The following is a 14,049-nucleotide window of genomic DNA, read 5'->3' on the forward strand; positions in this document are numbered from 1 at the left end:
AACCACACTGCACTTCACCGGTGCCCCAACGTTCAGACTGTGTCTGAGTCTTCACTGTTATTAATTACATGGCAGGGACTGTTCCACGTTGACAGCATCTTAGCTCCTGTCACAAACACTGGGTGGTGGCGAGGCCCATAAAGGTTGGGTGGCCTGTTTCAGGCCATACAGCCAGTGAGTGGTGGGCCCTCCCCTCTGGTCCAGCTGCCTCCCCTGATGCCAGGAGAATGGAAGCACAGGCGTGACATAGACAGTTGACTTCCAGTGTGTTGGTTTGGGTAGAAAAGAGCCAGTGGGGCTTCTCAGCAAGATGCTGCTATGGGTGGTTGTGATGCTCCTGTGGAAAGCCAGCTTGCTTTCTGCCCCCACACCGGCAAGCTGCCCTGCTCCCGTTCCATCCCCACCCACCTGGGCAGCAGGGAGCCCAAGCCAGGCACCTGAAGTCCAGGTCTGAGGAGAGAGGCTTTTGCAGGGGAGGCTGGGAGGCATGCAGGCTGCAGGGAGACCACGCAGCTCCTGCTCCTCCAGGCCCCCGCCTGAGTGCGGCAGGAGATCCAGTGGCCTTGTTCCCAAGCAGGCTTCCTCCCCTGTTCTCTTATCCTTTTTCCGAAGCACTTTTCTCTTCCTCCCCAAAGAGTGTGTCACTCTCTTAAAAAAACAACCTGTCCTCATCCTTATTTATCTCGTTTCCTCTGAGAGGGATGAGAGGATTCACTGTTGAGTTGGGGTGTGGGACAGCAAAATAGAACCCACTCAAGGCTTGGCCTGGGCGATGACCCCTTTTGCTGGCCGTGTCCCTGCCTGGATGACCCAGCTTTTGCCCCCTGCCTGAGACCTTTCAGCTTTGACTGTTCCGTCCTCTTCTCTAACAGGCAACCATTGGGATTGACTTCTTGTCAAAAACCATGTACTTGGAGGATCGTACGGTGAGTGCCTGACTGGGGACCTGGGAGGACAGGGAGGGCTCCCTGGGACCTACCACCTGTGGCCTGTCCTGGGCACCACTAAGAACCCATGGCTGCCCAGAGCAGGCAGTGCCAGCACTGCAGGACTTCCCCCCAGCCCCCCGCTCCCACCCTGAGGACCCCACTGTGCCCTGAACCTCCTGCCCACCCCGCGACAGGTGCGACTGCAGCTCTGGGACACAGCCGGCCAGGAGAGGTTCCGCAGCCTGATCCCCAGCTATATCCGGGACTCCACGGTGGCCGTGGTGGTGTACGACATCACAAGTGAGTATGGGGCGTGGGTGCTGGGCGGGGAACAGCTCACAGGGCTCCAGGGCCCAGGTGTGTCCCCAGCCAGGGTGCAGCATGTGTGTGTGTGTGTATACATGCGGGTGTGCTTGTCCTCTGATTGCAGGAAGGCAGGTGCTCAGAGTGGAGAGGGAGTTGCTTCTGAGCCTCCCCCATCCTCCTGCACCAGGCGCGGTGTACTGGACCAGGGTGGCCCTGTTCAGAGCAGGGGCCTGTGTGTGGAGCAGAGCAGATGATCAGAAGACTGGCCTTTCTCCTACCCCTCAGCACCATCCTGGGCCCTGGCTCCCAGAAAGACCCCTAGAGAGCAACTGCCTTGTATGGTGTGTGTAGACGTGCAGGTGTGAAAAGATGCCGGTCCGTGGGCTGGCCTTGACCTGGCAGCCGTGGTTCTGTTAGCAGCACCCCAGCTCCTTACAGGGCTCTCTGGGAGGGGAGGCCCAGTGGGCCTCGGGCCGTGGGTGGGCTGTTCATCTCACGCCCTATGGCTCTTCTGGCCAAATTGGCTTCTCTGGAGAGAGACACACAGCCCTGAGGGAGACTTGTGGGGCTGGGGGTGAGGGGCTAGGACCCGTGCAGAGCCCCACTGCCCAGGCAGGTGTCATGGAACACACCTGGCAAGCCCTTGGGCTGCAGTCAAGCTTATGGTGGGAGGATGCCCCAGCCTGCTGCCTCTAGCCCTCCCCACCTCCTCCCCCCACCGTCTCCCTGACCGCAGGCTCCTTGCACAGCCGAGAGCATAGAAGTGGGGCCCTGAGGAGGCCTGGGCCCCTGATGCTGAGCAGAAGATCAGCTGTGGGAAGCCCAGGTCCCCAGGACAGGGAGCTTCGCCTCCCCTTAGGCCTGCAGGCTGCTGAGTGGTGGACATCACCCTATGACTGTTCCTCTGGGAGACTGTCTCAGCTTCTGACCGAGGAGGGGACTGCCCGAAAAAACTGGCCTCTCCTGGATTTTGTCTGCTTCTGGGCCAACTTCCCACTCCCCTCACTTGCAGGGCCTGAGGGTGCTGTTCGAAAACCCCTCTGAGCTCCTGTCGGTGGGAGGCCACTCTGCAGGGCCCTCCTGGACTCAGGGCTGCATGGTCTCTCCCACACGTGTGTCACACTGTTTCCAAGCTCAGCCAAGTCCACTGCACTCATACATCACTCTGCTCTGAGCCTGCAAAGTCAGATCTGACTCTTAGATGGGCCCAAAAACCACTAGTCCATGGAGCAAATCATGACCCAGTGGCCTTCCAGGTGCCATGACCTCTCCCCAGTGGGGGGTTCAGCAATGTGAGGGGTTTTGGGGGCCCGCAGCATAGTTCCGCAAATACACCCAGGCATTCTCAGGAAGGTCCAGACTTGCCGGTCTGTGCTCCCACCTGCCCTGCCCAGGTGTCTGGGGGTGCACACTCTCCCTCCCTGAACCCTTCCCCTCTCCCGCGGGGCCACCTCTCATGCCAAGCTTTATCCCTACTTTCCACCTCCAGATCTCAACTCCTTCCAGCAGACCTCTAAGTGGATTGATGATGTCAGGACGGAGAGGGGCAGCGATGTGATCATCATGCTGGTGGGCAACAAGACGGACCTGGCTGACAAGAGGTAGGTGCAGGGGGCTGTGGGCCACCCGCTGCCCTCCTCTGCAACTCCTCCTGGATGGGGTGTCCTGGGACTTGTAGGTGGTGAGCGCCCTGTCTGACCTGTCTCCCTGCATCTGGGAAGGGCCCCGAAGGCTTTGAAAGCACCCATGTGCCCGGCCAGCCCAGCAGTGCATGGTCTGGGCCTGGCCTCAGTGCAGTCATGGACACAGCAGCCCTCGAGCTCCCGCTGGCCCTGCCCCTGTTAGCCTGTGCTAACACTGGTGTGAGTGTGAAGGGCCTGGTTCACCGGCGTGAACACACAGAGTTTCCTGGTCCAGCTCTATGTCTGGGTGTGACACTGTCCCCAAAGAGGCTGCCCTCCAGGAACAGGGCTCACCTCAGCACCCTTTCCTTATCTCATGGGGCAGATAAAGCAACCAGTCATGGACTGAGGGCCTCCTGAAATGCACTCTGACCGTTTAGGGAGTATTCTGAATGAGAAGCTGCTTTATTAAAATCTTGTCCTTGAAGTGAAGAAAACAGAGCTCAAAGCCCAGCTTCTTTGCAACAGGTGACCTTGGGGCCATCCCTTTTGACCTCAATGCACTCATTTGGCAAATGGGGCTGGTGGTACCACCCAGAGAGGTGGTCTGTGGCTGGCAGAGTGTGACAAATGTTGGCTCTGGCAGTGGTGATCCTGGGAAAAGTGGGTAGGGGCTGGTGGGTAGCCCACCAGCCACAGGGCCAGCTCCCGGACTGGACAGTGCTGCCAAGGAGTGGGTGGAGTGGGGATGCTGGCTTCCTGCTGTGCTCTGCACTTCCTGCGCCCTGAGGGAGCCCTGGGGTTCAGCCCTGGTCTCAGGCCAACTTAAGTGCCCTCATCATCTCCACCCCGACTGGGGGCTCCTTCTCTCCTGAAAACTGGTCCCCCTCATCTCCCCTCCAGGCAGATAACCATAGAGGAAGGCGAGCAGCGCGCCAAAGAACTGAGCGTCATGTTCATCGAGACCAGTGCGAAGACTGGCTACAACGTGAAGCAGGTGGGAGGTGCCGCCTTGACCAGGGGCCCACGCTGCGCTTCTGGCGCCAGGGGCTAGTGACCAGGTGGGGCAGCGTGGCCAGCCAGCCCACCCGATGGGGAGTGAGTCCCTCCAGAGCTCTACTGCTCACCCTCGGGGTATCGGGGACTGTGGGACCAGCTGCACCCAGAAGCCAGCCCCACGGCTCCTGAGCCGCCGTGGGTGTCCAGCCCTCAGCTTCTAGGCAGCCGAGAAGCAGCTCTTTCCTACCTGTTCCCTCCCTTGGGATGGGCAGGCAGGAGAGGCCATCCACTCAGCATTTTGGGGTTCCTGCATTATGCTTGGCAAGCGCCTGGGGGTGTGTTGGGCCAGGTGGACTTGGGGAAAAGAGCCCACCCTCAGTGCGGTTAGAGCTCACAGGAGGGGGGCCTGCAGAGTCAGACTCCTCAGAGGAGCCGTAGAGGAGGTGGGTTTAGGGCTGAGTCTCGGAGCAAGAGATTTCTCACAGATGGTATTCAGCAGGTCAGTGGACTTGGATGGAAACAACTGCACCTGTCTGTGCACCATCCCCTGACAGATCTTCAGCATTTTCTGCGGCCATGAGCATAGCAACAGGACTCCATGTGTTAGTAGCCCCCCTGGCTTTACTGGTGTCTTGAGTCTCTTGAACATTCCCCCCTCAGTATCTCAGGGGGTCCCCTGCCGGCTCCAGCTCTTTAACACGTTCCTGAGGAAGCACAGGTGTTGCTGTATCACGAGCCTGTATCTTTAAAGAGTTTAGAAATTTATTTCAGTACTAAATGGTCTTCTTTACATAAAACTTGGGCTTTCCTGGTGGCTTAGATGGTAAAGAATCTGCCTGCAATGCAGGAGACCCAGGTTCGATCCCTGGGTTGGGAAGATCCCCTGGAGAAGGGAATGGCTACCCACTCCAGTATTCTTGCCTGGAGAATTCTATGGACAGAGGACCATTCATTTCATATGCTTGAAAGGAGGCCATAGCCTTCACTAGCCTGCCAAAGGAGTTTTTGGTTCAAAAAAGGTGAGGGTCCCCTGTCTTCAAGGAAAAGAGGACTTGGATAGCTGACAAGGAGGGGGCTTCCCAGGCGGGGGACTGCATGGGCACAGGTGGGGCTGGAGGGGTGCTGGGGCCTTGCCGGGGTCACTTCTGCCCTGCCACGCCCAGCAGTGTCCAGGAGCACTAGACAAGCTGCCATGCAGCAGCTGGCCACACGCAGTGAGGGTCTGAGGGTTTACCCAGCCTGGGCAGTGCTGTGCCAGTGGGAAGTGGCAGAGGAGCTGGAAGGGGCAGAATGAGCTCCCAGATCCAGGGGATGCCCCCACCCCAGTTGGAGGGCCTCAGCATTGCTCTGTTCACTCACAACCCCTTACCAGCCTCCTTTGGCATAAGGTGTCCCCTGGAGGACGGAGCTGCCCGTCCCTGGGGGCCTACAGGAGACACCAGGTTGTGGCTCTGCATGGTCCTGATGGAAAGGCCTGGAGGGCGGGGAAGCAGAGATCAGTGGTCCAGAGGGCAAGGGGCCTCTGCCCCCAGTGGACAGAGATGCTGATGCCCCCTTTCCAGAACATTCTGGAAGCCAGGCAATGGTCTGAGCAAGAGTTGTGTATAGTCAGTTCCACCCTGAGTGGTTCAGAGGAGTCTCCATGCAGTGCAGGCTCCTGGACTCTGAACATGAGCATGTCTGCTCTCAGAGGCCCCCACGTGACCCTTAGAGCTTCTGTTTGACTGGCAACTTGGCCATTGGCAGAGGCTGTGACTACTTTGATGACCAGACAGGCAGAGTGGGGCTGCCTGGGGCATGGCCATGGAGGAAGGCTCGGGGAGTGACTGGACCTCTGCACCCACTCCTGCCCGTCTCTCCACCCTACCCACCAGCATCTTCCCCACTTGGGCCCTCACCCTCACCACCTTTGGTCCTGTCACCCAGCCTGGGTGCTCCCACGTGACTGGGCTCTGCCGTGAGACCATGAAAGAGCCTCACCCTGTCTTGAGAGAGCTCAGGCAGTGACGTTTTAAGCCCAGAGCTCACCTAGTTCCTGCAGTTGGTGTTTGTCAAGAGATAGGGAGAGCATTCAGAATCTTCTGGTGCCTTGTATTTCTGTCTTGTACTTACTGTCATCCCCCTAGGTTCCATCCCCCTAGGTCCTGCCAGTGCCCCCCTGACACCCTGTCCACCCTGCCCCAGTGAGCACATGCACATGCGTGCAGACACACACCACACAGCTCTCCATGCACACTTACAAACACGCAGGCACAGAAACCCCACATGTGCACATACACGTCACACACACGCATCCCCCCACATACTTACACACACAGATGCTGCACATCCATATCCACACTGCACACACTCCTCTACACACAGTATATGCAGTCACACTTGGCCCACGCTCAAGCAAACCCTCAGTATCACACTCACACTCCCATATCCTTATTCCCTCTGAAAAGTCTCCTCAGCTCTGACTGTGGCCCTGGCTCCTAGAGGCCTGCTGGGGCCCAATGCCGTGAAGGGTGCTAGGGGGTGGGAGGGAGAAGTTAGGTGCAGTCCCTTCTGTCAAGGATGCAGTCTCTGCTGTCTGGGATGCAGTTAGCGGGACAGGACAGAAGTAGAGCCTGAGGTCAGGGTGAGAAAGGCAGAAGGTGGACATGCCAGGAGCAGGGGGGCAAGGATGGGGCTCATGCTGCATCTCCCCCTCTCCCTAGCTCTTCCGACGTGTGGCCTCGGCTCTGCCTGGAATGGAGAATGTCCAGGAGAAAAGCAAAGAAGGGAGTATCCTTTTTCTTTGACAAGTGAGTGAAAGATGCTGCAGAAGTCATTTATTCATGGATTTATCACATGATATGTTAGAACAGTGGACAAACCCTTGCCTGGTCCCCAGGCCAGCCTTCCTGATGGGCAGCTGTGCTGTGGAGCCTCATATGTACAGGAATGAGGCTGAACTCCAAGGTCTTCAAGACCCCGTCCATCTTGAACCAAACAATCTTCCAAAACAGGGTAGGGGTGCCAGAGGGATGTGTGTGGAATGACAGTGTAGGGCAAGGAGTGAGAAATAGTAACTGCCCTGCTTTCTAGTGAACACAGATTTGTGTTTCATGTGGACAAGTAGAATCTCCACTTCTGTACACTCAGACATGATCTCAGCATGGTTCAACCTCCTCTACATGAGACAACTGCCTCCTCAGCCCAGCCCTGCACAGCCTGGGGCCTTCCCACTGCCCCAGGGACAGGGTCTGCACACCACTCACCAGTCCACTCCAGACCTTGGGCCACACTCAGAGGCTGAAACTGAGGCTCAGAGAGGTGGTCTGATTTGCCCAGTGGAAAGGAAGTCAGTTGTTTCTTGTCTTTTTACTAGTTTACTTTGCCATGTTATAAAAAATGTATGTTTGTGTATATGTAATACTATATATACACAAAACAAGATAAAAATATACAAAAGAATATTGAGGTTTGGGGACCATAAAAAGAAAAAAAATAAGGAAAAGTCATGGACAAGGTCATACTCAGAATATATGCCATGGCCAGTGGCAAAAACAGTGGTAAGGAGGGAAAGGATAAGGTTTCTTTAGGGAAGCATGGTTTTTTATACTACTTGACTCCTGAAGCACCTCTCCCATCGCCCTTATGTAGGGGCCACAAAACCTCCTTGGGACGTGGGCAACTGAGCCCATAGCAGGACTGCTTCCACCCCAACTCTGGCGGTTCCTATTGGTGCTCCTCCAACCCACACTCCCCAGGGCATCCATGGAAAGGACTGTAGACGGGTTGTGGCTTCTCACAGCAGCAAGCTCAGAGTCTGGGACCCCCTCTGACTGGAGCTGGAAGTGAGGGGGCCAAGGTTGCTGTGCCCACCTGAACAAGGCCCGGGTAGCCCTGTGATTGGCGAGGTGGGCTGTCCACCCAGCCGGCAGGCTGTCCACCTCCTGTGCACCTCGGGGTGCGGCTGACAGGGAACAAGGCCGAGGCTTCCCACCAGGAAGGCTTTTGAGAAAGGGTCTGTCAAGCCTGTGTTTATGTGGTGGTCCCACAGCCCCAGGACAAGCTTTGCTTCTGGTAGACAGAGGTAAGATTGTGGGGGACGTTCCGGGAAGAGGAGGAAGGGTGGGACCTGGCGACCCTGCATCCTACTCACCCAGGCTAAGCAAAGTGCAAGCCCCTGGGTGTTTGCGGAGGGACGGAGGGGCTGTGCAGGGCCACTGAGCGAGTACCCGGGCGGGAGTCAGGTGGGAGCTTCTCCGAGAGTCGTCTTCCTTAGCCCCTGCTCCTGCAGTGATTGACATCAAGCTGGACAAACCCCAGGAGCCCCCGGCCAGCGAGGGCGGCTGCTCCTGCTAATGCAGCCTGACCCCGGCTTCCTTTGACACTACTCGCTTGTTGTGTTGCTTCCTATTGGTTAGCTTCCTAAGGGGGGTGGGAGATGAGCTTATCCAGATGGGAGGAGTTTTCTTTTCTCTCTGTCTCTAGGAGTCGGGTGGGTGGGGAGGGAGGCTGGGCATCAGGGATCACGTCACTCTTAACAGCTGTTACTTAAACAACTATTTTTTGGTTTGGTTGTAATATATTGTACTTTATTAAGATTGCCAAAAAGTTAAAATTTAAAAAAAAAATTTAAATCATGTGTATACAACTTTTTGCCAGATAAAAATGTAGTCATTTTTATTTGAAAGATGTGCTTTTTTTGTTTTTGTATATTTGTAAACTTACAGAGAACCTTTTCCACACACCTCCTCCTTCCTGTCCTCTTTTAATGGTTCATCACCTCTGCCCTCCTCCCACCCCCAGACCAATAAATTTAAACAATTAACTGGGCAATTTATTTAGGCTCCAATCCCCAGGCTGTCTGGCCCAGACCAACCAGGCCTCACCAAACAGGCCCTCCGTGGTTAAATCAAACACTGATGGAAGGAAACAGGTTCTGAAGAGGTAGCTCTGACTCCGTCCTTCTGTGGCCAGAGTAGGACACGAGCCACAGCCCCGAGCTGAAGTAAGGCCTGTGAACTGCAGGGAGCCCAGGCCAGGCCCACTGGAATCACTTCTGCTGAATCCCCTCCCTGAAAAGCCTCGAAGGGGGTGGAGGACGCTTGCCACAGGCGACCGTCTTTGCTCCGTGGTCCACCCAGTGACTGGCAGAGCAAGAGGTCATGGGCAGGAAGGAAGGACGGGGTGCTGTTGGCAACTGTGGGCTGGGGCAAGGTGTGGTTTGTAGGCTGGGGGCACCATATGTAGTCATGAAAATGTTTTAACCAAGCCGTCCAACGATCAGCAAATGTTTCTGGTTTGAAGCTAAGGGAAGGGCAGAAGGAACCTCGGTGTGTGCCCCTGAAGCCCTCCTCCTTGGATGCCAGGGAAGCTGGAGCCTGTTCCACACAGTATTGGCCTGTCTGTGGTGGGGGAAGGGAGGGTCTGCAGAACTGCCACCAGGAAGATGCATGTTTGCCGATCCTTGGTTGCTACTACTGTTGAGTGCTGTTCTGGAAAAGCTGACTTCTTGACGTGTTTCTATCTCCTTGGTGCAGGGTAGTTGACATTTTTGTGCACAGACCTTTGCAGATATTGTAGCAGCACTCTGGTCACTTGAGGGTAAGGCTGAGGTGGGGTCCCCAGAAGGCTTTCCAGAGAGCCATCCTGGCCATTTTTGACTCATTTCTGAGAAGGACTTAGTCCTGAGGACCTACCTGTAAAATCTTTGGAAAGAACTCTCTCACTAAGTGATGCTGCCCACTTGACCAGCATTCCAAATAGATCAGTCTCACCAACTCCGAGTCTGCACAAAGCCAGGCGGAGGGCAGCCACTCTGGCCAAAATCAGTGAACCCTGCCTGGCTCTTCCTCCAGGCCGCTGTTAGGCTTGTCATAGACTAGCTAAATGACTATCTGGCGTATGGTAGGGAGTAAATTCCACCATAAAGCAGGATCCCAACAAGTTATTATGTTGAATTTGGAACTTCTCAGAAACTAATCCAAAATGGCAGCCACCAAGCGTAGCAGGGACCCGGCAGGACCCACTGATACTGTGTTCAGTGGGCCTGTCACACACTCAGCTAAGGAGACTGTGTGTCAGAGCTGATCTTTAGAGAGAAGTTTATCTTCAGGTGAAGAAAAGAGGAAGCAGAATTCCCACTGAGCTCCTCTTCCAGAAGGTAAAGACCAACATACAAACGTAATTCCAGTGTCACATGTTGAGTTTTTATATGTGTGTACATAATTATATATAGAGATAGACTTGTGTATACACCTTCCACACACATTCTCACAAAGATACGTGTGCTCGATGTATATTCTTGTTTTTCCTGCTCTCAAGTTGGAACTTGCATTGTGACATCAGTTTTGGAAATCCAAAAGTACTGCAATGTGTTGAAATAAGAAATGCTTAATATTGTCCAAAAACTTGTGAATTGTCTTGCCATCAATAAAACAATGCATAGATGTGTTAACTAAAGGCAAAAACAGACCCTGGGAATATGCACACTGTTTGTGTCTGTACTTATATGCACAAGTGTGCATGCCTATATGGGCCAGTACCCCCACCATGGCACACCCCCCAAGTGGTGCTTGTTGGAAGAGTGCTTACTTACCTCGTGAGAGTTCAGAGGAGTCCAGGTGACAGTCCCAAGCCTGGCTGGCAGTGAGGGCCATTGCTTGTGGCCCCTAGGACAGCCCAATTTGCAGGGATCTCATTGGGTCTCAGTGAATGAATGGTGGATTTTTATTTTCTTGGTACTAAAGAGTACTTGTTCTTTAAAAATTTTTGTTACAAAGATAGAAACTCAGTCCCCTTCTCATGTGTACACATATCCAGGGTACCATGTTTTTTTCCATCACAGCCTAGAATAATAGTAAGAGATGAAGTAGATACAGTGTGGCTTGATGTGGCCTCCGTGAGCCCTCCTTTCCCAACACATACATGACATCCTCTCTCCTGAGCCCAGCTCTCCCAGCCCTGTAGGAGAGGGGGAGGTGGGTATGGCAACTGCCTCCCCTTATCCTCCTATCCTGGTGGCGCCACATTGTTCTGAGTGCCCTCCTCCGGCCTCATCTCCACGCCTCTTCCTGGGTCTGTCAGGGCAGCCAGACCTCCAGCACAGAAGGGCCTTGGCTCCTTGGCTCCCACTGGGGGCAGGTGCCGTCACTGTCCTCTTGCTTGTAGGTAGGATCTTGTCTCAAGTTGAGGTTCAATAATGAAATGATCAGATTCCCTTGAAGAGAATGTCATGAAATTCCTCAGCATTCCTGGTGAGAGTATCCCATCATTGCTGGACCCAGGTGGGCTAGCATGAGGCAGAGAGGAAGGACCCTTTTAGGAAATGATTTCAGTTTAGCCAGTGGTTCAGTCTCTCTCCACAGAGCACACTTGACTTGGGAATAGAGCCGGCTTATCTTCTGTAGCCCTCTCTTTTACTTGGAGGAATCTCAAAAAAAAAGAAAAAAAATGCTGTCAGTAAAGCGCCTGTTTTGTGGACATCTGAAAAATCAAGCATATGGTGGAGAAAGCAGAACGTGTGTTTATGAATGCAGACGTGCCAGAGTGAAGGGGTGGTCTCGGCATCTCGAGTGCTAGAGCTGCCGCCGTGTGGTCCAAGGTTAGCAAGCATGCTGACTCGGTCAGAGGCCTTCCTGCCATCACCGTCACCGCACTCTTCCTGTCAGCATCCTCAGTTGGTCCGGGATGGCTCAGGTCTGAGGAGCAATGGCCAGATCAGTTCGAGGGTTTCAGGCAGCAGAAACGCGGATTGGTATGGTGGTAGCTGAGAGTGTGGACACATCTTGAGTGTGATGTTGTCGTTTTCCTGGTGGTGGCAATGCTGGGGACCCCCGCCCTCAAGTACCAGGTGTGACAATAATGGCACCGCTGGCTTCGGTGTCCTGCAGGCAGAGAAGCCTCATTTCTCCACGTGGCAGAAGGCAGGTGAGGGTGTCGGGATGTGAGAACAGGTAGCTGAGGGCTGTGAGGCATGTCTGAGCCACACGAGGGGCAGCCGAGCTGAAGTGTCTGGGCATCAACCAGTGCGCACTAGTTTCCTAACTACCTCTCCCCCAGAATGTGAGACATTGTCCCCTGGCTACAGCAGAGCGAGGCGGAAGGCTCACAACCCTTCCTGCAGGAAATGCAGGAAAACCAAGTCCGAGAAGGGTGACTTGCTTGTGATTACCCAGTAACATGCAAGCAGTCAGAATCAAGTGTTTTCACCCTTCATCTATCGCTGACGTGTGTGTAACAGATGTGACTCTGCACTGGCATGCAGGGCTACAGGGCATGTGTGCTCCTCAGACCATCTCTACTCTGGTTTGGACCTAAAAGTTGGTCCAACGTATCTGAGTACCTTTCAGGCTCCTCCACTGCAAAGAAGGGCCAGCCCCCAAGTTCACTCTGATTATCACAGCAGGGCACCCTTTGGATTTTTTTGTTTGAAATAAACTATTTCAGTGATCCAAAACCTGGAGCTCTCAATGTGTAAACTCCCTGGACACCAGACAACCCCCCACCCTGCCCCTGCTGATGCTCATGGCAGGGTGTGGTTTATCCTTGCAGTGGGATGGGAAGCTTCCTTCCAGTGCGAAGCCTCCGTAGGTGGACGGCCAGCGTGTATCACACGGTGTGTGTCACCTCCCTCCTCACCCAGCCCCAGGGAAGTGATTGGCCATGAGGAGCACAAAGGATAGCATTCCCATCTCACTGGCTCAGCAGGCTTAAATGGCCACATTGACTTTACATAAAACTGTGTAAAATGTGGAAGACTCAGCATGTTGATCAAACAATAAACTGTCCTAATTCTCAACACAAAGCCTCTTGTTTCATGTTTCTAAGCGGTGTGGTCGTATATTGGTGGAGGGGGTGTGGAAAAAAACAGATTTCTTCAAATGCATGCTCCATGAAGAAGACCCTCATGTCTGGGTGGTGTGTTCACCACCACCCTTTGCTTTTCCCTCCTGCTCCTCACTGGGCTCTCAGCTCAGAAGGGGAAAGGGCAGGACACGCTGAGCTTCCATAATCTCCATTCTGCCTGAAGGCTGATGGAAAGGGAAACTCCAGGCAGAACTGAGACTCAGGGCTATGTGTTATCTGGTCATCCCTGCTCTCCACGGTGGCTGAGGGTTAGGAAGGGTGGGTATAGGGGCTGGATCTCTATTCCCATGATTTCTGGGAAGTATTTAAAGGCAAGAATTTAAGATGAACCATAATCACCTTTCAGATGACATGAAGCTACCTCGTATGCCCTCCAGCGTCACCTCACACCAATTAGAGAACATCCCCAAGACAGCCCTTCAGGTCTCAGTCACCTCCAGACTAAAAGGGCCCTGAAGGCCAAGGGACCAACCCAAAGAGAACACAGAGGCCAAGATCAGGCCCATAGCTGCCCTGGTCTGGGAATGCTGGGAATCTTGGGGCCATAGGGAAAGCCAAGTTCACCAGGTCTTCTTTGTCAAGTTCAGCTTCACTATCTTTCTCCTTTAAAGATTCTAAAAGTTTCTGGAACACCCTCCAATCTGCCACCTCAAGAAGTCATCTCTGATTAGGAGGGGTACGCAGTAAGATTCCCTGCCCACTGAGCCTAACTTTCCTGGGTGCCAGGTGTAAACTGTGAGGTGGAGGCGGTACCAGGCAAGTCAAGGGGCTGAGGCCTGAGATCCCAAGTGCACATGCCTGTATGAACCAGACCAAAGCCAGAGGAAAGCTGTTCCAGACAGCTTTTCCCAAGACTGGTATTCAGGGCAATGTGACTACAGACAGGAAAGGGAGTGGGTCATCTCCCTGAGCATCATGCTTACACACACAACATCCAGCAGGTGAAGGAAGCATGCTGTGGCTTCCCAGACGTGAGTGTGAAAACTGGAGTTGTGAATGTCCTACCTGCAGTGCCCTGCAGGCCCTCAAGGTATGTTGCTTGAGGTGGTTTCCTCTATCACTGTAGCTGTCTTTTGGTCACCCAGTGACCAAGGGTGCAGAAAGGAGCTTTGATAATCCTATGATAACCGCCCCCCCCCCCCCCCCGCTTTTTAATTTTTTTAAGCATATTTCAGTTGAAACAAAAAGATCTGAAGCCAAAAGAACACTAAGTGCCTCACACAGGATAAGACCAGAGGGGTGGGGTGGGGATGGGGAACACTGGGGTCCCAGGAAGCACTGAGGCCATGCTGGGGCTGCATGGGTGCTGCAGCCAGACAAGAAAGGGCGAAAGTGAGGATGGTACTGAG

General features: G+C 54.1%; 1 protein-coding gene across 1 annotated transcript in view; it reads left to right on the plus strand.

Moving 5' to 3' along the window:
• RAB6B (RAB6B, member RAS oncogene family) overlaps nt 1-12,638 on the plus strand; it is a 58,086-nt gene extending 45,448 nt beyond the window's left edge. The window contains exons 3-8 of the mRNA XM_020875290.2: nt 873-926; nt 1,124-1,229; nt 2,725-2,836; nt 3,761-3,854; nt 6,559-6,625; nt 8,127-12,638. Coding sequence (XP_020730949.1) covers nt 873-926; nt 1,124-1,229; nt 2,725-2,836; nt 3,761-3,854; nt 6,559-6,625; nt 8,127-8,191 — 498 coding nt within the window. The 3' untranslated portion in view covers nt 8,192-12,638. The remainder of the gene's footprint in view (nt 1-872; nt 927-1,123; nt 1,230-2,724; nt 2,837-3,760; nt 3,855-6,558; nt 6,626-8,126) is intronic.
• The last annotated feature ends 1,411 nt before the right edge of the window (nt 12,639-14,049 follow it).

This window comes from Odocoileus virginianus, chromosome 4 (assembly GCF_023699985.2).
Source record: "Odocoileus virginianus isolate 20LAN1187 ecotype Illinois chromosome 4, Ovbor_1.2, whole genome shotgun sequence".
Taxonomy (NCBI): domain Eukaryota; kingdom Metazoa; phylum Chordata; class Mammalia; order Artiodactyla; family Cervidae; genus Odocoileus; species Odocoileus virginianus.